This window comes from Telopea speciosissima, chromosome 3 (assembly GCF_018873765.1).
Source record: "Telopea speciosissima isolate NSW1024214 ecotype Mountain lineage chromosome 3, Tspe_v1, whole genome shotgun sequence".
Classification (NCBI taxonomy): Eukaryota; Viridiplantae; Streptophyta; class Magnoliopsida; order Proteales; family Proteaceae; genus Telopea; species Telopea speciosissima.
In genome coordinates this window covers 171,007-193,941 of record NC_057918.1, presented here as the reverse complement: position 1 = coordinate 193,941, position 22,935 = coordinate 171,007, and the positions used below count along the sequence as shown (strand labels likewise).

General features: G+C 42.8%; 1 protein-coding gene across 1 annotated transcript in view; it reads right to left on the bottom strand.

The window, feature by feature from the left end:
• LOC122656112 overlaps positions 1-22,935 on the bottom strand; it is a 73,331-nt gene that overhangs the window by 11,743 nt on the left and 38,653 nt on the right. The window contains exons 4-6 of the mRNA XM_043850561.1: positions 5,378-5,486; positions 5,231-5,294; positions 5,069-5,124 (exon numbers count right to left, since the gene is read on the bottom strand). Of these exons, the coding sequence (XP_043706496.1) occupies positions 5,069-5,124; positions 5,231-5,294; positions 5,378-5,486 (229 nt within the window). The remainder of the gene's footprint in view (positions 1-5,068; positions 5,125-5,230; positions 5,295-5,377; positions 5,487-22,935) is intronic.

Here is a 22,935-nt window from a genome sequence, read left to right as displayed (position 1 = left end):
ACTCATGTTGGGAATTTATTTAGGTGACCTAAGAGTGAATTCGAGGGAAATAAAATAGTGTTTTGGTTTTAGATTATGTGAGTTAACAGAGTCTGCATTATATTTGCAGGTTGTGATTAATTTGAGTGCTTGGAACGTGGAGGATGGAATTAACACATTCCCGGGTCAAAGTAAGTGGAGTATAGTAGGTATACACCACAATTGTGTGGTATGGTTGACTTATGTTTTATTTGGCTTCTTGTTGTTGAAATATGTTAATGTATGGTGATTTGAAATTGTGATCATGAGTGATATGTGGTCATGTAAGTCATGTTTAGTGATGTTAAATCTTGTTTTGGTGTGATGTATCAGGGCTACTGATTATTGCTTGGATGCTTTGGCATGAGTGTTGACATGTTATATTTAAAACATGTGTGTTTAAAGAGTGAAATTGGAGAGAGTGTTTGAGGGTAAATAGACTGCACCGTGCCAGTGGAGAGTCATAACCACCAGAGACATAGAGTGTTCCGTGGGGCCGCGGAAACATCTATAGTCACAGAGTAGGTGACAACAGAGATTATATATAGTCACAGAGTGGGAGACAACAGAGAGTGGTTGTAGTGGGTCGTGTTTCTCTCATGTTATGGGCGGTGGCAGCCTGTTTCCCTTTATAAGTGTGTTGGTAAAAAATGTTATTTTTGAGAAAACTAAAAGTGTTTTCTTTAGTCGCATGTGATTGTTTGGTTGTTGTTTCGGTGTTATGCTCTTATTACATATCTTACTGGGCTTTTTAGCTCACCCCATATTTTTTACATCATAGAGGATTGAGATGGAGATATGCTTTTGGTGGAGAGTTCGAGGGTGACTCGAAGATTTATTTTTCATTATTTACAATTTATTTCATTAGATAGATGTAATAGGGAGCAGTTTGAGAGGTACAATCTGATAGATTGGTTTTTAGGTTTTAATTCGGACAAACCTTATTTACTAAGGGATTGAGTACTAAGAATTTTCTTTCTATTGTTAGCAAGCTGGGCATGATTGATATCTATGCACCAAATTGAGGGGGAGTGTTGTACTATGGGTACAAGGGTATATTTGTCCATTAGGGTTTAGTTGGTGTGGCCCTAAGGGTATATTTGTAAGTTGTACTTCATAAGGTTTATTATAAATAAAGAGGGCTTATGTCTCATTCACACAAGTTCAATTCCCCTAATTCATCAGTAGCCATGGCCTCCTGTACTTTAAGAAAAACCCTAGGGCATTTGACCACATTCTTATATCCATATTGCCAAATGCCACTTCAGTCTAGTGTTTGTAGCTGGTCGGGCTGGCGAGGCTGCTGTTGTCGCTTGACTCGCGGTTGGTTGGGCAGGTCGATTATAGGTGGGGCGGAAAGGGTTCTAACCCACATCTGGCCTACGGTACGGAGTCGGATTGGGGCTCGAACTAGCTCCTCGAAAAACCTTGCTCGGCCAACCGTAGTTCTGGTAGTTATTTGGCCTCTTGCCCAATCCAGGCGACGTTGTAGCTTTCCCACCTCCTATGATTTTCTTCCCACAATAATCGCATTAAGACTTCTTCATATCATTCCCAATGGGTACACCATGCCTGCATGTTGTCACCCTCATCCTCCATGAGAAGTCATGATGAACTCTTACATTGTTGCAACAAAAAGTGTAACATTAGTAAATTTTCTATATTAATTAAAAATCCTACGACAACAAAAAAGTTTTTTGTAATTTATACATAATTTTTATAATTTTTAAATAATAATGACACAATTAACCAATGTGTAAGCATGGAACAACACATAAGATGTTGTAGTACTTGCATTTGTTACTCAGGTGATGACTAAGATGGGATTCCCTCTGCCTTTTGTAAATTGGGTTAGCTCTTGCATTTCTTCCCCCAAGTTCTCGGTTCTGGTCAATGGTAGCCCAGCGGGTTATTTTGGTGCTTCTGTGGGGATTCACCAAGGCTGCCCTCTATCTCCCTACCTGTTCACCTTGGCTTTGGAAGTCCTATCCAGAGAGATTCAGATTTGTACTGATCAGCAGATTATTATGCCAATGCCCAAGTGTAAAGCCATTAAGCTCACTCATCTGGCTTTTGCAGACGATCTGATGATATTCTCAAAGGCCACAGTCACCTCTCTTGAGTGCATTTTAAGTTGCCTTCAGCATTTCTATGAGCGCTCGGGTCTCCGCATCAACCCCTCAAAGTCTCTTATATTTTTGGCTGGAGTCTCAGAGGTTCTCAAAACAGCTCTTCTTGCCAGATCTGGCTTCCTAGAGGGCAAGCTTCCAGTCAAGTACTTGGGTATTCCTCTGATCCCGACCAGGCTTACTGCTCACCATTGCACTCCTATGCTTGATTTGATCAGGAAAAGGCTTCAACTTTGGAAAAGCAAACTTCTCTCCTATGCAGGCAGGTTAATCCTTATCAAATTAATATTGGAGTCATCTTATATCTATTGGTCTGGGATTTATGGGCTACCTCAGGCCACCATCAAGTCCTTGGAAACTCTCATGGCCTCCTTTCTCTGGAAGGGCAATGATTCCTCTAGATTTCTCCATCCCCTAAGCTGGGCCGCTGTGTGTCTCCCTAAGACGGAAGGTGGGCTGGGCATCCGAAGAATCAAAGAGGTGAACACTGTGGGTATCATCAAGCTTATTTGGAAGATTGCTTCCAAGAAGAAAAGCATCTGGGTTGACTGGATTTATTCGGGTCCTCTTCGAAATGACTCTATCTGGACGGCTTCCCCTTCCTCTGATGCTTCTTAGGTCTGGCGCAAAATTCTTGCTAGCCGACACCTTGTGCTACGGGTCATTCAGTCCCAGGTTGGTGATGGTCTCTCCACTTACCTTTGGCTGGACAATTGGCACCCTTCGGGGATTCTTCTCCATCAGGTCACTCCCCGCTCCATTTATGCCATGGGTCTTCACAGGCTATCTTTGGTTGTTGATATTCTTGATCAGGATGGCTGGGCTCCCCCACCCTTTGGCAACTCTCTTAGCCTTATTTGGAGTGAGCTCCCCTCTATTCCAAGAAGGCCTACTGCCCGAGGAGATTGTGTTCTTTGGATAACAAACAGATCTGGCCTCTTCTCTTCTAAGGCAGCTTGGAACTACATTCATTTGAAAGGCCAGCTGGTACCTTGGCGCAAGCTTCTTTGGTTCAAGCATCACATTCCTCGCCACTGTTTTACAACATGGAGGGTTTTCAACAACTGTCTCCCAACCAAGGCTTTTCTTCAAAGCCGTCAGATCCAAGTCTCTTCTGCTTGCTGCCTATGCTGGAACAATGCTGAAGATTTGAGTCATCTTTTCTTTGAGTGCCCTACCGCTGCTGCTATTTGGAAAGGCATCCTCCTCAAGTGCTGGCCGGTCCGTAGAAGAATTCTCCCCTTCTCTAGAGAGTGGATTTGGATTGATATGACCTTCGCTGGCTCCTCTATTTATGATGTGGTAGGGAGGTTGGCTTTCAGTGCCACTATTAACCATATTTAGATGGAGCGTAATATCAGGAAATGGACCTCCAATTCTCGTCCTTACCAAAAGATTTGGGATTCCATTTCCTTTGAGATTAAAGCAAAGTTATCTCTTGTCCCCCCTCTAGTTGTTTAGACTCCCAGAACAGGCTCATTGTTGACTCTCTAATGTTTCTCTTGTTTCTTACCAAAAGATTTGGGATTCCATTTCCTAGTTATCTCTTGTCTCTTGTCCCCCCCCTCTAGTTGTTTAGACTCCCAAGGAACAGGCTCATTGTTGACTCTCTAATGTTTCTCTTGTTTCTTACCAAAAGATTTGGGATTCCATTTCCTAGTTATCTCTTGTCCCCCCCCCCCCTCTAGTTGTTTAGACTCCCCAAGGAACAGGTTCATTGTTGACTCCTGGGGCCTCTCTAATGTTTCTCTTGTTTCTTCAGCCTCTCCTAGCTAAGGCTTTGGCTGTTTGTGTTTTTCTTGCCCCTAGGGGCCCTTTGTAATTCTTTTCTTCTCTTCGGTAATGATATTATTTATTCACCCAAAAAAAACACAATTGACAATAAATTTATTTTAAAATAATTATTTTTCAAACCAAAATAGAATATTTTCATATTTTTCATTTTTTTGACCGAAAAAAGAGACATTGTGAGGCCGTAGATGGGCCAACAATATCTAACATAGATAAAATTAGCCTCTAACCACTAAGTATAAACCTTATTTTATTCAAAAATTTGTTGCAAGAAATCAATATTAAAACATAAAATTTTAAAAATAATTTAACAAAACAGAAAATTAAATGCGACTTCGTGAAATCGTAGATAGGCTTATGCTATCTAACATATAAAAAGTTGGAGCCTAACCACTACATATTTACCCTATTTTTTCTTTCAAAAAATTACTTTAGGGAAAAAGGGTATACCAAAAACTGTGAATCTTCAAGGAATCTCCCTCAAATCCATCAAATGTTTGTTGCAGATGACCTGTAGAAGCTTCAACATGTTCCACCATGATTTGCAAGTAAAATGACTAAAAAATTCAAATCCAATTGTTTGAAGTTGAAACCTGCCGGTTCTGGTCAACTTCGAGCAAAATGGGTCAAAACAGTGACCCATTTCGATTAATAAAAAAGTATTAATGTAATGGGATTGTATTGTTTCGGTGAAATGAAAATGAAACGCTGAAACATTACAATATTACAACTGAAACATGAAAGTTTCGGTCAAAATTTGGAATACCTGTAGAGTCGCTTCACATTTTGTTTCAACCTAAGTCAAAATCGAAAAATTTCGTAAGATTTCGGTTGTTTTGACCGAAATCATGAACCATGTTCCTAATGTGTTTGTGAAGGTTCCTATCTTAGCATTTTATCATATTATTGAAAAAGATTCTAGAATACACTGCATAACAGGAAACAATAATGCAACTTTTAGTACATCTTCTTGATCCTATAAACAGGACAATGACTAAAAATAATAGCAAATAGCAATCTGAACAACCCATATTTGCAATTTAACTAAATCAAAATAAATTGATATGAAGAGAGATTCACTCAAACTCTGATTTCGTCTTACAGACAAAAGAATTTACAAGGCCAAGTACCTTGTTATTAAATGCCATTAATATATTCCCACTTCGTTGAATGGCATATCTTGACCCTGATGTATCACAACTTAGTAAAACAAGATGTTAGAACACAAACTTTATCACTTGGAAGTTAGAAGAGACAACATTTTTAGACCATGTAATAACATAAGACAGTACCAATCAGAAGATGGATGACAGATCCCAAAGAATGGCCAATGCTGAAAATGGGGACGTCACTTACCTGTAAAGAAAAAGCACTTAAAATTTGATAAAAGAAAAAAAAAATAGATAGATATTTTCGAAACCATTATTGGATGAACTCACGGTCCCTTGTAGAAACCGAATACACCTATCAAATTTGAACTGTGCTTCATCTGCAATGAGGAAGTGGTCGAATCCACTAGCATAAGGTGTGGCAACCACCAATACACCCCTATGTCATAGAAGGAAGTTTAAATTATTTTTTCCTTAATTTTCAAATCAATAAACTTGACTTTTGATAGAACCACAAGCAAAAGCTGTTCTAAAACTAATAAACTCTACAAATGATAAGGGAAATCAAATTGGATAAAACTTTAAGTGAAATCAGAAAAACTATAATTCACATAACTGGAAGCATGGTTCAAGAACTCAGATATCTCGGTTTCTACTACAACAACAACAAACTCAGCCTTATCCCAACTTAATGGGATCGGCTACATGGATCCAATCAAACAAAGTACGTAAAACTGAGGTCTAGACAAAATAGGGGAATGCAGAGATGGGAAAAGAGGGATGGAAAATGAGATGCAAAGTGAAAAATGGAAAGTGACAAATGAACAATGGAAAACAAAAGGAAAAGTGAAAGAAAAGTAAGCAGAAAGAGGCACAGCCCAACAAGTCGGGAGAATCTCAGCTAAATGGGGTCTGCTACATGGATCCTTGCCCTCCAATAGGCTCTATCCAAGGTCATACAGGGTACAAGACCTATACTATGCATATCCTTCCTCACAACTTCCCCTATGGTCATTTTTGGCCTACCCCTAACTCTTTTAGCTCCTTCAATCGAGATCATATCACTCCTCCTTATTGGGGTGTCCCTAGGCCTCCATTGAACATGACCATACCACCTCAAACAACTCTATCGGAGCTTGTCATTGATCAAAGAAACTCTCAAGTCAGCTCTGATACGATCATTCCTTACTTTATCCTTGTTTTTCCGCACATCCATCTTAACATCCTCAGCTTTGCTACACATAGCTTCTCAATATGCCACTTCTTCACTGCCCAACATTCTCCCACATACATCATAGCCGGTCGTACAACAGTCCTATAAAACTTTCTTTTAAGCTTTAAAGGAATACATCGGTCACACAGCACTCTGGACGCACCTCTCCACTTCATCCATCCCACTTTAATTCTCTGTGAAACATCATCTTCTATGTCACCTTCTTTATTTATGATTGACCCAGATATATAAAATAGTCACTTTGCGGTATCTCTCTTTCCTCAATCCAAACCATGTCAGTATCCATCATACTGTGACTAAAATTACACATCATATATTCCGTCTTCATTCTACTAATCTTACAACCCTTGTTTCCAAGGTTGATTTACATAACTCTAACTTAGGCTCCGTTTGTTTCAGCGGAAAATTTTACCTCAAAAAATTTACATGTTGAAAAGTGTTCCAATGTTTTTTTTATGCAAACAAACATTGGAAATTTTTCAACATGTAAAATTTTATATTTACGAAGTAAAATATTTTGTGTAAAATTTATCAAGTAACAAATGGAGCCTTAGCATTAATCCCTGCTTTTGTCTCATCCACCAAAACGATATCATCGATGAAGAGCATAACCACGGGACCTCGTCTTGGATGCTTTTGGTTAGGTCGTCCATGATAAACGTAAAATGATAAAGGCTTAAGGCTGATCTCTGATGTAGCCCAATCATAAGGTTGGCAAACCTAAATTAGAGAGTATTTGCTTGGATGATCAATATGATCAAACAAGCATTGTATTTATAATATGAGAGATTACATATGAATAACCAAATATACCCCTAGTACAGCTGACTTAACTCAGAGGAACAAAGAAGTAAAAAATACAACTGTAAAATGACCAGAATACCATGGGACAGTATTCTGGTGTACATAATTCAACACTCCCCCTCAAGTTGGAGCAAATATATCAATCAGGCCCAACTTGACTAGATTAGGATGGAACAATTTCCTAGACAATCCCTTGGTGAAAATATCAGCAACCTGATCAGTAGACTTCACAAAGGGAACACAAATCAACCCTTCTTCCAACTTCTCCTTAATGAAATGTCCGTCCACTTCAACATGCTTGGTGCGATTATGCTGTACCGGGTTGTGTGCAATGCTGATTACAGCCTTGTTGTCACAGTACAACATCATAGGAAGATGAACAAGAACACCAAGGTCTTGTAGCAAGCGTTTCAGCTAAAATAACTCAAAAATGCCCTGTGCCATAGCACGAAACTCTGCTTCAGCACTAGAACGAGCCACCACATTCTACTTCATGCTACGCCAAGTAACAAGCTTGCCTCCTACAAAAGAACAATACCCAAAGATAGACTTCCGATTTGCAGAACCAGCCCAGTTAGCATCGGTATATGCCTCTATCCGTAGGTGACCATGAGGAGACAGGAGAATGCCCTTTCCAGGAGCTGACTTCAAGTAGTGAAGAATCCGAAGAACAGCCTCCATATGAGAAGAATAGGGGTCATGCATGAACTGACTCACAGTACTCACAGCAACAGCAATGTCTGGACGTGTGTGTGTGAGAGATAAATCAGCTTCCCACTAGTCTTTGGTACCGGCCTTTATCAACAGGTTCACCCTCCTCCTCTTTGAGACAGACAGTAGCCTCCATAGGAGTATCTGAAGGGTGACACCCTAACAAACTAGTTTCAGCCAACAAGTCTAGGACATACTTCCTCTGGGAGAGAAAGATGCCTTTAGAAGACCTGCCAACCTCAATCCCAAGAAAGTACTGTAGCTTCCCTAGATCTTTAATCTCAAACTCCTTGATGCAGATTCATCACCAAATATGGCTTGTTTCATTGGGAATAAGTCTAGGGTTGGGTTACATACATGTTGGGCCTTTGATCCCATAGGTTTCTAATGTAATAGGCCACTTTTATGGGTCTAAAATATGGGTATATAGGTTGTATACGGGATTACCCCAATACTTAGTTTATTTTTATGTTTTTTAATTGAACCGGTTCAAATTGGTTGCATCCAATTGGTTCAATTAAAGTGATCATGTGACTTGGTTAAGTGGTCATGTGACAACTTAAGTGGTCATGTGATGTAAGTTGGGCTGGATTAGGACTCTATAAGTCCAGCCATGATTTGAGTCTATTTCCTTTAGTATTCTAGTTTCCTAGTCAGTTTAAGTTACCTAATACGTTAGGGATAGGGTCAGGCCATTCCTTTTTAGTGTCTACGTCTATTTTTAAGTCTTCGATATAAGTTTGTAAGGGAGGCCAGCATTAGGTACGAATTTGATTAATAAAAATAGCTTTTGCTTGCTGCCATTGCTGCTACTGCCTTGCTCTATTGAGTGTTGCCTTGTGAGTGATATCAAGGTGAAGGGATTGGAGGATCTCTAGTTGACTCCTTGCATCTTGTAGATCGGGAGGTCCTCTCTTAGCTTTTCTTCAATCTGCTACTGTTGGAGATCAGTGTTAATTCAAGTAAGTAGTTTTATAATTCTGCAATTTCATTCCTCTTCTTAATCCTCCACTTAACCCTAATCGATTCCCAGAACCCTAGCCTCATTCTGAAATCTGTCCAGCCTTATCCCTCAACTCGATCTCAGTTGCAGCCCAATCTGTTCATCAAAACCCTAAATCTAATTCTGCCCTAAATTGCAGAATTTCGTAACTCATCCAAACCCTAACTTCTTTGTAGCAAAATAACCCCCTAGACCTACCCATTAATACCCTATAAACCCCTATTCCCAATATCCAATCAAGGGTTTGGATATTGGTATAAAGGCCCAACATGTATGTAACCCAACCCCAGACTTATTCCAATATAGGTAGGTCTCCTACCTATCTAGGGTTTGGATATTGGGAATACGAGTTTATAGGGTATTAATGGGTAGGTCTAGGGGGTTATTTTGGTATAAAGAAGTTAGGGTTTGGATGAGTTACGACATTCAATTGCCGACTCCTCTGTTGGATTGATGCTAACCTCTGTTGGAGCATCTCTTTTTGTAGGTGATGGTATTAGAGTTGTCAATTCTCTTCTGAAAGTCACTGATGGTTCTCTGGACTGGAGTCAACTCCCCCTGACTAGGAACATCACCACCATTATTTCCTACAAGCTCCCCCTGTAAAGAAATCCCTTCGAAAGAAGGGGCAGCAGCCGAAGGAGATGGGGCAGCAGCTATAGGAGGTGGGGCAGGAGGAACTTCAAGGGGAGGAAACATAAACACATCTTCACTAGAACTAGAACTCTCCCCCTGAAGATGTGGGGATAGATAATATGAAAGACTTTCATGAAAAACGACATCCATACTGACCAGAGTACGATAGAAGGGGGATGGTAACACTTATAACCTTTCTAGGTTGGAGAGTAGCCCAAAAAAATACACCGCAACCCCCGAGGTTCAAGTGTGCCATGAGATTTCGTTTCTCTGGCATAGCACACACAACCAAACACTTTGGGAGGAACCACAAAGGTGGAACTCCCGTGTAAAATTTCAGCCGGACTGCGCGAATCAAGAACACGGGAAGGAAACCGATTAATAAGATAGGTTGCAGTGAGAACAGCATCCCCCCAATATTGGGAGGGAACATGGCGCGAAAACATCAACGCCCTGGCCACTTCCAACAAGTGTCGGTTCTTCCTTTCAACCACACCATTTTGGGCTGGGGTATCGACACAACTAGTCTAGTGAACAATCCCATGATCAGCAAAATATTTTTGAAATTGAGTTTCCCTATACTCAGTGCCATTATCACTTCTCAAAACCTTGAGAGTAGCCTGGAACTGAGTTTGGACCATTTTATGAAAATGCTGAAAACAGGAAAAAACTTAACTTTTGTACTTTTTCATTTCGTATGGCCATTTTGTCTCGGTAGTGTCGAGATTTCCAAAATATGCCGATATATCGGCGATATTTCGCGAAATCTTGAACCATGCTTGAGCTTCAATAAAGTGGAGAGATCCTTTAGTAGAGTACATGAATCAGTCCAAAAAACTTTAAGTCTTCAAATATCGTAGGCAGTGCACAAGTTCCTATCGATCTGAAGAAAATTTAATAACATGAATGAGGTGATGGAGGGCAGCAACTGGATCTGTAGATCACCTCATCAATGCTGCCCTAGTGGGAGGATGAAGAACAAAGGGAAAGAGAGGGGAAGAAGAGCTCGAGAATGAAGGGAAAGGGAGGGGAAATCGAGAATGGAAGGAGAGAGGACTGCCCTATACCGTGGTTTTTTTTTTTTTGGCTCTGATGCCATGTTAGCAGACCTGAATTAGAGAGTAATTGCTTGGATGATCAATATGATCAAACAAGCATTGTATTTATAATATGAGAGATTACATATGAATAACCAAATATACCCCTAGTATAGCCGACTTAACTAGGAGGAACAAAGAAGTAAAAAAATACAACTGTAAAATGACTAGAATACCCCCACGGTATTCTGGTGTACATAATTCAACACATAATTGGAAATTCCTTGCCCTGACCTCCCACAAATCTCACACTAGTCACCACTTCCTTGTACCAAAGTTGTCAAGGCATCGCCTCCGCGTCCAAGCACCTTGGTCGCCTAATTGGTGTCACTTTGATTTAGGACCCTCTACACCGCCTAGGGTCGCCTAGACGCCGTGACAACAATGCCTCATACTTATCTTTTATTACGTCCACATATTTACTCGATATCCCTCTCTTCACTAGAACATGCCAAATTAAATCTCTAGGGACTAGGTCATAGGCTTTTTCTAGGTCACTAAAGACCATATGGAGATCCTTCTTGCTATCTCTATATCTTTCCATGAGCCTCCTAAATAAGTAGATAGCTTCTATTATGGATCTACCTGCCATAAAGCCAAATTGGTTCACCAAGATAGGAGTCTCTCTTCTCAAACGGGCTTCAATAACCTTCTCCCAAAGTTTCATAGTGCGACTCATAAGCTTTATGCTTCTATAGTTAGTGCAGCTTTGGATATCACCTTTATTTTTGTAGATCGGGCCTACAATGTTTCTCCTCTATTCATCTGGCATCTTCCTTGTGTTCATATTCCTGTTAAACAGATTAGTTAACCAATAAACCCCACAACCTCCAAAGGTTTTCCACACTTCTATTGAGATCTCATCTAGGCCTGGAATCTTGCTTACTTTCATCTTTCTTAAGACTTCTTTAACTTCCACCACACTAACCTTTCTTACATATCTATGATGTGTGGTGTCTTGCTGAATAATGTAGTCATCCAAGTCATTTTTACTCGACCTATCTCCATTTAGTAGGTCACAAATATACTCATCCAATCTCTTCACAATGTCCTTATCCCTTACCAACACTCTTCCATCCTCACTTTCAATGCACGCACCTGATCGAAATCTCTACTCATCCTTTCTCTCATCTTAGTTATCTTATATATAGCTTTTTCCCCTTCTTTAGTGTTTAGGTTGGTATAAAAATCTTCATATTTCTTCGCCCTAGCCATCCCTACAATCTTCTTAGCTTCATTTTTGGCATCATAATACCTCTTTTTATCCTCTGTTTCTTTAGTCCTTTGTTATGTCTTAAAACAATCTTTCTTGGTCCTAACGGCTGTTTGGACCTCATCGTTCCACCACCAAGTCTCTCTAGGGGCCTGATGACTACTCTTCGCTTCCCCTAGAACATCTTTGGCAACCCTCTTAATACAAGTCATCATCTCGTTCCACATCGCATTGGTGTCTCCCTCAAAGTCCCACTTTCCTTGTTTGACCATGTTATCAATAAATGTCCTTAGGGACTCCCCTTTAATCTCCACCATCTTATCTTAGGACCACCAGTTTATGTTGGATAGTTAGGCTCTCCCCAAGGATAACCTTACAGTCCTTACACACCATTATGTTTGCCCATCTCGTTAGGAAGAAGTCTATTTGGCTGGTATGATTCCCACTTTTATAGGTAATTAAGTGCTCCCCACTTTTTTCAAAGAAAGTGTTCACAATGTAAAGATCATAAGCTACCGCAAAGTCTAGAATTGAGGTCTCCTCCTCGTTCCTCTCCCCAACCTCGTAACCACCATGGGCACCTTCATATCCTCTACAATCACTCCCAACATGTCCGTTCAGGTCACCTCCATAGTTATCAAGGCGGGAAGGTGACCAAGGCGTTTTAGAGGGTCCAAAAGCAAGGCGGCAAGGTGCCAGCCTAGGCGTCCAAGGCGACTAAGGAGCCTGGACACCTAGGCGACGCCTTGATAACAAAGGTCACCTCCAATAATAATCGATTCATCCTGACCAAAGCCCAGCATTAAATCATCCATGTGTTCTCAAAATTGACGCTTACTACTTTCATCCAATCCTACTTGGGGTTCATTGGCGCAAACAATATTGACAACCTCTTTCTCCAAAACCAGTTTGATGGATATAATTTTGTCTCCCATTCTTTTGACCTCTACAATGTCATTCTTTAGATCTTTGTCCACAATTGTGCCCACTCCGCTTCTATTACTACGATCTCCCGAATACCAAAGTTAGAAGTCATCCAACACTTTAGCTTTGTTACCCTTCCACCTTATCTCTTGGATACATCATACAAGCGATATTTATGCTTTCGTCTCCTCATAACATCTACCAACTCCAGGCTCTGACCCGTTAAGGATCCAATGTTGCAGGAAGCTAATCTAATACTACGCTTCTGGGCTAACAAATTTCCTCTCACTTGCCCTTGTCTACTTATCACCGCATTCGGGCGTCAGCACGGCACATCGCTTACGAGGGACGCCCTAGTAAAAAGAGGACGGAAAGACATGAGATCAAGAGAAAAGAAATCATACAACAAAAAGGATCCATGCACAAAGGTGATTAGAAAGATATATTAAAGTGTCGGCTGCCGACCTAGCTCACCACTATAAGAAAATAGGTATATATATTAGAAAAATATAAACAAAAAGGTAGTAAGGAGAGGACAAACCTAATGCATTGAAAGACACTCTCAATAGGTAAAAAGAGGTGCATAATCAGGCAAAGCAAGACACACAAATAGTAAAGCAATGCTTAAAACTAAACAAATAATAATGATAAAAAAGACCACTAGCTCATATTAGACTTGGCACACCAACATATAGGAAGAATATAATAAAGTGAGGGCAAACGCCTAAAATATATAACAGTCAACCTCAACACCTAAGAATAGAAAGCACAACAGAATAGATACATGCCAAGAGACAAGGAAGCAATCTAAACAATTCCACCAAGTGTCAGTATCTCACAACATATGCAGTCCAAAAGGCAAAAGACAAAGGATTAGAATAGTTCAAAGCAATATCTGGGTTAAGGCATAGAAGAATATAAATAAAAGAACATATATAAGTACACCAAGCTTGCACAAGTATCTCTAAGTAAAACGGCACTACAGTAATTTCAAGTTGAACACAATAGCAAAAGAGAATGCGAGAAGGAGAATAAATAAATAAATAAAGTAACACTGTGAGGTCAATAAAGAAATATGGAGTGTGAACAGAATGGTCATTCATGGAATCCAAAGATATAATAAGATGGTTAAATTAAGGCATAAAATAATCTTGCTGCAATAAATAATATAAATAAAGTAACATTGTGTGATCAATATACAGAAATATGGAGTGCAGCAACCAGAATGGTCAAAATCAGGAATGCAAAGATATAAGGAGACGGTTAATTATGGCCGAATCCGGCCAAATCGCTTATGCAAGCTGCAGTCTTACCAACTGTGCTGGCGTGAACTTACCGGAGTATAGCCTACTGTCCAAAAGTACCGAGGCGACGAGCTAGAGCTCAGGCTAATCCCACCGCCGCGGTCCTGATCACTGACCTTAGTGCCGCAGGAGGCTGCAGGGTTATGGGTGGGGATGGGTAGAAGGAGTGGGAAGGGATAGCGTAGAACAAGATACAATCGTGGGGATGGGTGTTGGGCAGTGAGGAAGGACTGAGCCTCTTTTTTTTCAGGAAAGAAAACCTTGTAGCTCCTAAACTATAGAGAGAGGGTCGCAGAAGTGGGGCGAGATTCAGGGATGAGTGAGAGTCGGTAGTGGGACTAGAAAAGGACCAGCGCAAAGGAGGTGAGTGGGGGATTTAGCAAGGGAGTCGGGGGTGGGGGGGGGGGCAAGAGATTTTGGCCCTCTCCAGCCCCACCCCCCACCCCCGACTCCCTCGCTAAATACCCCACTCACCCCCTTTGCGCTGGCCCTTCTCTAGTCCCACTACCGACTTTAAGGGTTGAAATGTCAAAGTGCATGGTTTCAACACTGTTCCAACCGAAACATGGTTGGACCAAGGCATTAAAAGGCTCAAAGTCGATCGAAACTTGTTCATTTCGAGCAGTTTTGACCAAGAGAAAGGGGATTTCACAGGTTTACACACTGGAGAGCCATTTTTGCCTGAAAATTCTACTTTTTGGCCTGAAATCAATCTGACTTAGATTTCTTGCATCCACCACTTCAATCAACCTTGCTAGACACTCATTTGAGGCTTGAAGCATAGAGGTATTTCGAGGAGTTTCGACCAAGAGAGGGGATTTCACAGGTTTAGACACTGCAGAGCCATTTTTGCCTGAAAATTCTACTTTTTGGCCCGAAATCAACATCTAACTTAGATTTCTTGCATCCACCACTTCAATCAACCTTGCTAGATAGCCTGACGGTGTCGAAATTTTTTTAATATTTTTATTTTTTGTTTTAATTTTTTGGATTATTGAAAAATAATTGCTAAAATGCAAAAAATAATGAAAATAAATAAGAGGAATATTCTATTTTAGTTTTAAAAATGAATAAAATTAATGAAACTATAGGGATTAATAATGTAATGTTCTTTAATTAATTAATTTTTAAAATAATTAAAAAATATTTTTTAAAAAGGTCAAAAATATCATACTTAGGGGAAATCTAGAATATGCTTTGATGTTGTTTAGGAGCCATATTTGAAGCATACATGTTAATAATCTTTGTGTTCTTGTTGCAACAGGGTACCAACTAATGTTGCATAATGGTTGGCCAAGGTTGGGGGGGACATTGCATGCCTGCATGGGAGACCCTTTTCAGCTAACAAGAATTAATTTGAGTGCAATTATTGTAAGAAGATAATTGGGGGAGGTGGGGCCCCACTAGATTAAAGTGGCATCTTGCTGGTGGTGATAGGAATGTAACGGGCTGCCCTAATGTGACAAGTGAGATAAAGAGGGCTACGGTAATGCATCTGAGGGGAGGGGTAGAAGCTAGGAGGGAGAAGAGGGCAGCCAGGTATGATTTTCATGATGAATGTCTACAGAGGATGCCTGAATTAGGGGAGGAGGATTATGACAGTGAGGAGCTAGATTGGGATTATGCACAAACACCGGCAAAGGCTGCAGAAATGAGGAGGGCAAGGTTAGAGAGCAGAGAGTAGTTTAGGATGGACCAGGAGAGAATAATACAGAGGCCAGGGGAGCTGGTTCATCTAGATAGGCTAGAGATGAGCCACAGCTCCAGCCACGGCTACACAGGAGGAGGAGGTTAAGACACTGAGAGTCAGAGATTCCATTTAGGAGCCAGAGTGTGAAGACCCCAGCCCCAGACCCAGTCCAACGGCCTCCACCCCCACCTCGTGACCCAACTGTTAAGGTCCTTCAGTCGGATCCTGCTCTCTTTCCAAGCATGGTTCAAGATTTCGCAAAATATCGCCGATATATCGGCATATTTCGGAAATCTCTACACCACCGAGACGAAATGGCTATACGAAATGAAAAAGTACAAATTTCGGTGAAATTCCGTGATATTTCGGGATTTACATGGCAATAGTGGATGATTACACTCGTTTCTTCTCCGAAACTATACCGTGGTCCATGTATGTCCTTCAGACAGAGAGCAATGGATGTCAACTCCAGCGGAGCATGAGTGGGGTCGATCCAGGAAGGCATAGCAATTATTACTAAGATTTGATTTATGACAGTTGTGTCTTGTGAGTTGTGAGTTGTGACTTTGTGTATTGACTATTGAGTATTGAACTAATGACTTTTATGGAGTTTATGAGTTATTACTTATGAACTTATGCACTTGTGACTTTATGAGTTTAAAGTTTAAACTAAAGGCTACATTTGACTTTATTTTTGTATCATTACTTTATTTAAATTTGTTATTATGTCTTGTTGCAAAAAGAATGTTGCCGGAGGAAGATCCTCAGGCAGTACAACTTTCAAGCTAGCCTAAAGCTAGTAATGAGTTAGGGAAAAACGAAGATCACTCTACTAAGCTTCTCAATCTCTTCATTAATTAGTGGAGAATCCCTCTACAGCAGAGCGTAGAGCTCCTATTTATACCAATTTGTGGTTCATCCCTTTCCTTTTTTATCACGACTCCTCTTTTGCGGGTTTGATTAGGAACCTGCCATAGGATTCCTTTTTCCTTTCCACGAATCTTGGAATCTTGTTATACAAGGTGCTGGAGATAAGGTTAATGGTATATCCTTAATTGGAAGTTGTGTAACCGTTGTGGTGGACCCGTCCTAGCTGGCATAACTGTTTCTGGCACGATTCTTTGAGGCCACTTTTTGGAGTTGGTTCCCTTGTGGCCTAGAGCAGGCCAGGTGTCCATCGGGGATTGGTGGTACGAAAAGTGATGTATCATTTGCCCCCTACTCCCTTTACCTGAGGTGAGGTATAGGGAGTATATGTCCTCGGTACCCCCCGCTGATCCGGGTGTAGCTCAGGTTGTGCGTGAGTGGCGCCAGCAGTGGATGGATCCAACCCTTTTATTCTTTGGAGTCATAGCCTTCTCTAGGACAACGTTACCCTCCGTAGGTCTATTATGACCCCGCCGCCATTCGCCAGCGCTTGCACGTGGGAGCGAAATATCTTCTGATTTTCACGTCTTTTGAGGGAAACTCGATGGGATGTCATAAAGTTTCGAATTCAAACCCCCTTGCGTTCCCGGTGCTTCTTTGTGAAGGTGGTTTCTGTCTTCTATTTCGGTGCCTTTTCTTCTTCTCCCTTCTGACATTTGGGCCGTCCAAGTAGAATGGGTGGTGAGATTTGGAGGTCTTATTCCGTTGCCCCCATGAGTATAAAGTGCTCTTACTTCCTTAATCTTCCCTCCTTCATCGCTCTAGAGTTCTCCAGCTAAAACATAACTCTCCGGCTTCTGTCGTCGCTTCGCTCCGTATCTTCTTTCTTCAACCGTATCCTCCCTGTCTCAAGTAAGTTTCCCTATTTCCTTTTCCTTTTACTCTCTGTGCTTTCTATTTATTTTGGGGAATGAGGAAGTCCAAGAAGGGTTCAATCTCAGGAGCCGGTAAGGAAGTAGAATCTCTGTTAGATGAGGGAGAGCGGTTGTTCCATGGAGAGGCCCTAGAAGGGAACTGGAGAGCCCATCCTCAGTCATCCATCGTGAATACCACAGCCTCTAGGGTCCCAATCTTAATTCCCCGAAGTTCTTCTGGGGCATCCACCAGTAGTTCTAGCCGTGGTTCCCAAAAGTCGGCGGTTAAAAGGGGATACCGGGTTCGCCAACCTCAGCAAGATCCCACCATTACGAAAGGGGTAGATGAGATCCCGTCCATCCTCACAGAATACAATCCGTGGGAGATTCGAAACGTGTACGGTATACCGGAGTCCGTTGATCTCAGGGTTCCTTCTCCTGAGGAGAGGTTGAACCAACCACAATCCAACGAGGTGGGCCTCATTCTAGACGCTTTCGAGGCGGGGCTCCGTTACCCTCTTCCCACCTTCATTTCTTTCCTCCTCAAGCACTACCGAGTTGCCCCAAGTCAATTAGTTCCCAATTGTTGGAGATGTGTGGGAGCCTTTGTGATCAAATGTTCTCGGTTGGGCAGGCGCCCCTCCCCTGCCCTGTTCATTAGGTGTTTCACTTTGAACCAGAATAGCGGCCATCCTGGATGATATTATCTTCGCCAACGCGATGTTCCCATTGTGGGCCCTCTCCCGTCAGCCATTCACTGTTGCAAGTAGAGGGATTTCTGGGTTGCCTGCGAAGGACCTCGGTGTCCCACCGTATGGGATTACCCTGATACCACTGTTCGAAATAAAATCTGTCCCTTTAACCCTGAAGATCAATCCACTTTGGAAAAGATGATGGCTGACAGACGGCGTGTTAAAGTAGATGCCATCGACGCCCTGGACATGAACGAGTTGGAGAGGGGTGAGCATCTCGGGGATTCATCTTTCTCGTCTCCTTATAATCCATCATATGTCGCTAACTCTTTTCGCCCTTTTGCTTTGGTTGCAGCGGAGTTTCCTCTAGATTCCCTCACCACATTTATGGAGAGCGAGAGTCTTCAGGTGGCAGGGGATAATATCCTCCCTTCTGCCGAGAAGAGTAAGAAAAGGAAATCGGCCCACACCGAGTATGACAAGGAGGCCTCCAAGAGGGTGTCTACCAAAACTCCTTCCTTGCCTTCTCGGAGTGTAAAAATTGTAGACCATTCCTTGGAGAAGGGGAAGGGGAGTTCTTTGTCTGGCTCGCGTACTGAGGGACCCCTCGCGGTCCTCAGCGATCCCCCTTAGTCGGATATAACCAAGAGGAGAAAGGGGAAGGAGAAAGTCAGTCTTGACATATTCGTTCCCAAATGGTCGATCAGTACCGACCAGAGGGTAATTAGCGACGTCGCTGCTACTGAGAATCTGGCTCTGAACTGTGCTCCTCTCGCTGACCAGGATTGGCTCTCGGAGATGGACGACATGCTCGAGAAGTCCACCCCTGCTCGGGCTTATGAGGTAGTATCTCTCCCTTATCTGTCGTCTGATTGCCCATCTCTAGCCGCTAATTTTGGCCTCGTTCCAGGCTTTGGCTTTTGTCTCTGGGCTAGTGGAGCGCAAGAGAAGAATCGCATCCGTGTACATGAACTCGAAGAAGGAGATCCAGGAGCTGAAGAAAATCTGCCGCGATAGCGAGGATCGAATTCATATCCTGAACACCAAGGTGAAGGATTTGAAGGCGGGGAAGAAGGCCGCGGAGGAGGCGCGTGTTGAGGTGGAGGCGAAGCTTGCGACATCGGAAAAGCAAGTTAAATCTGTCTCAGCCTCCCATGAGAAGGTCAAGGGGAAGTTGGCCAGGAAAGAAAAATTGGTCGAGGATCTGAAAAACGAGGTTGTCGCTCTGAAGTCCCAACTTGAGGACTCGCGTGCTCAGGCAGTGGAGGAGTATGTCAAGTCAAAGGCCAATACCAGAGGGCATATAAAAACGGCCCTGAAGGCATATCTGAAGACAGCGTATTCCATCTGGCATCAGTTGCAGGAGAGGCAACCAGATTTTGACTTCGGGGGAATATCCGAGGTGGAGTCCATGCTTGCCCAACTGAAATCTGGTGCTTATGTCCCCTCGTCCTCAGCGGGTCAATTGGACATCCCCCTACCGCACCCTGCTTCCGTGATTCCTTCCATGGTTAGTATTGAGGTTGGTGGGTTGACTTCTTTGGCGGGTGCAACTGGAACTAGTGCTTCGATCCCCGAGCAGGCCAAGGGGGATACCCCGGATACTGAGCAAGCGTCACAAGGTGTCGTGTCTGGAGAGGAGAACCCCCCAGTTTCGTCCACTGAGGGTGCCGCTGCGTATGAAGTTCAAGATATTCAGGTTGCTCCCGTAGTTTAGCCTCCCCTCTTGTTGTTTGCCCTTTTTGCCTCTTTTTTTTTTTTTTATCTGTACTTCTGCCTGTCGGGGCTTTTAATGATGAATGACCATACTCTTCTTATGTTTCGAGCTGTCATGCTGATTTCTTTGATTTTACCTCCACCCGAACATAACCTTTCTCTTTTTCTTAGGATAACTTTCTGAGGCACGTTAACATGCCAGCTGGTATCGCGCAGCGGGAGAAGGAATTACAGGCTTAGATAGAGGCGTTTGCGAAAGCAAATGCCGTGCTGAGGAAGCGCCACGCTCGTCTGGAGAGTGGGTTAGATTACTACAAGTCTCTGGAGCGTTGGGAAGAGGACCTGCGGGCAAGGCTGGAGTTTGCTCGGGATATTGTCGACGACGTGGCGGATTATCTGTGGGCTGAAAAATATGCTGCTGCCAACCTTACCATAGAACATGTTGTAAAATCAGCAGCCTTCCAACGCTTCAGTGAGGATAAAGCCCTGGAAGGGGCTCAACGTTTATATGTCAAGATAAGGGATGTCGCCCCCCATTTCAAGTAGGAGAGGATTAAGTTGGGTTTTAATCCCAGAATTCCTGTACGGGAGGTGGTACTAGACCCTTCCTCTCTTTCGATACCATTCTTTCCTCCTCCTCGGAATGTTCCAGCACCTTTGCCCCCTATCCCCTCGCGTCCCGAGCCTAAATACCTGTAATCGTTTGCACCGTATCTCGGGTGGCAGTAGCTGCCTTTATGTATAAAATCACAATCTTACTTAGTGTTTTACTGGTATTCTGTGTTCTTTGGGTCTTTCCCACTAACGTCACGGTTTTTATAACGAAGATCTTTTTCCAGAAGATTTCTTGCGGGTTCCCACGAAAAACATTTATTACCCATGCCTTGACTGGCGCCTTGTTTATCACGCCTTTAATGGAACTTAAGTTGAAGCTGAATCGCTGCCTCTGCAGTTGTACCCTTTCCCTCTTTTCAGAAGGTACGGGCCTAATAAGGCTTGGTCACGTGGCCCTGGCAGTTACTTCTCTTTAATTTGGGTGGTTGTCTTTTGGCATTCTTCTTCCAGGGTGAACCGTCGCCTAGTTCTTTAAATAGTGCTTCTTCCTCTCATTCGTTTTATTTCCTGTGAAACCATGAACGTTCCACGTTTGACATCCTTCCATGGTTGGGTTGAAGCTCTCGATCTTTTTTGCCGTTTTGGATGTCGCTGTCTTTGTACATACAGAGGCTATATATTTTTGGAGGTTTATCTTCTTAGAGACATTTCCTTTTTCGGCTTCAATCTTCAATCGACATTGGCCCTTACAGCTTTGATCCTCAATCGACACACAGTGTCTTTTGGGTTTTCTAGCTTCGGGGCCGTTTCTCTGCGTAGTGTGCCCTCGCCAATACTTAGAGTGGGAACGTTACAGCAGAGAAATTAAGAGTCTTGAGGGGGTTGTTTCCTGCCGAGTCTAACCTCTTCAGGATTCGAGGCGTGGAGATTTTGCATAAGCAGCGTCGGGAGGATCGTGACCCGGGACATGCTTGTGCTCTTCAGATTCTTCGCTTCTTGCAGATGTGGGGGACTGGTGATGGGGGCTATTTTGGGCTTTGGAGGAGCTTCTAAACCCTCCGATGGTGAATCCCATTTGGCAACACAACCCACTCCTGACTTCTCGGGGTCGCTTTGAGACAGGTCATATTGCACCATGGATGTCGGGGTTGATCTTCAACTATCCGATGTTGTTGTTACTGTTACCCCTGTCTCACATTTCTCGTCCCCTGGTTCCTGCATTTTTCAGGTCGCTGCTCGGGAGGATCAAGACAAGGCACGTCGGGCTTGTGGTTTAGGCACACTGCTAGCCTACCTCGTTTTCTCCTTTTGGCAAGGAGAATTCACCTCAAACCAAGCTCGATTTGATCCTTAGGTCTGTAATACCCCTGTATGTGTATCTGTAGCAATCTCATGTACTTGTACTAGCATTTTGAAATGTCACTAAAGAATAAAGAATCCTATTGTTTTTGCACGGCTTCTTTCCATATTCTTTCTGCTACGCTTTGGACTTAGTGTTCTGTCTCTCTTGGCATCTATAGGAGTACTGTACCCCTTCCATGCGGCGCATCGCGGTCGGTTTACCATGAATCTTATTGGGGAAGCGCCCCTATGGTGCAACTCGCCATTATGGTCAGGTGACCATGAATTTTATTGGGGAAGCGCCCCTATGGTGCAACTCACCATTATGGTCGGGTGACCATGAATTTTATTGGCACATAATCAGAAGCAACATAGAAGCAACAAAACATTGCAAGACTAAACTTCTGCCATGAATAACTGGATAAGTACTAACATTCTCATTTGTGTTTGCCTCCTGAGTCTTGAAGAGAGTACTCATTTTTAACTTCTAACAAAATCAACAAAATGGAAATTGACCTCACTGATAAAATTTTCGTAAATTCTCTGCATTCCAAGATCGTGGTATGGCCGTATGGGAACCCCCCCTAAAGTCTCCAAATGGTACGCTCCCGGCGCCACCTGTTTGGAGATTCTGTACGGTCCTTCCAAGTTTGGCGCTAGCTTACCCATGGACCTCGGATCGGAGGCTTCTACTTTGCGTAGGACCAACTCCCCTTGGAGAAACTTTCTGAGTTTGAGCTTTGAATTGTAATGGCGCCGCTCGTTGCTGGTGAGCCGCATTTCGGACCTGAGCTGTCTCTCGGACTTCCTCCAGTAAATCCAAGTTTGCTCGTAGCTCTTCATCATTAAGCCCAGGATTGTAGAACTGTACCCTTGTTGATGTCTCCCCTATCTCCACGGGGATTACTGCTTCTGTTCCGTATGCCAACATGAATGGCATTTCCCTAGTTGTCAGCCTCATAGTTGTTCGGTATGCCCATAGAATGCTGGGCAATTCCTCCACCCATAATCCCTTGGCCATTTCTAGCTTTTTCTTGTTTCCATTCAAGTAAAACTGTAACAGAAGTGGGTGACGACCCACTGGAATGAGCTCCTCCCCTCCATCTGTCTCTCCTTGCCGGTCCCTCCGGCAGGTCTCCTGATCCTCCCCTCGTCCTCTCTTCCTAGTATGGCTTCCCCAAGGTACT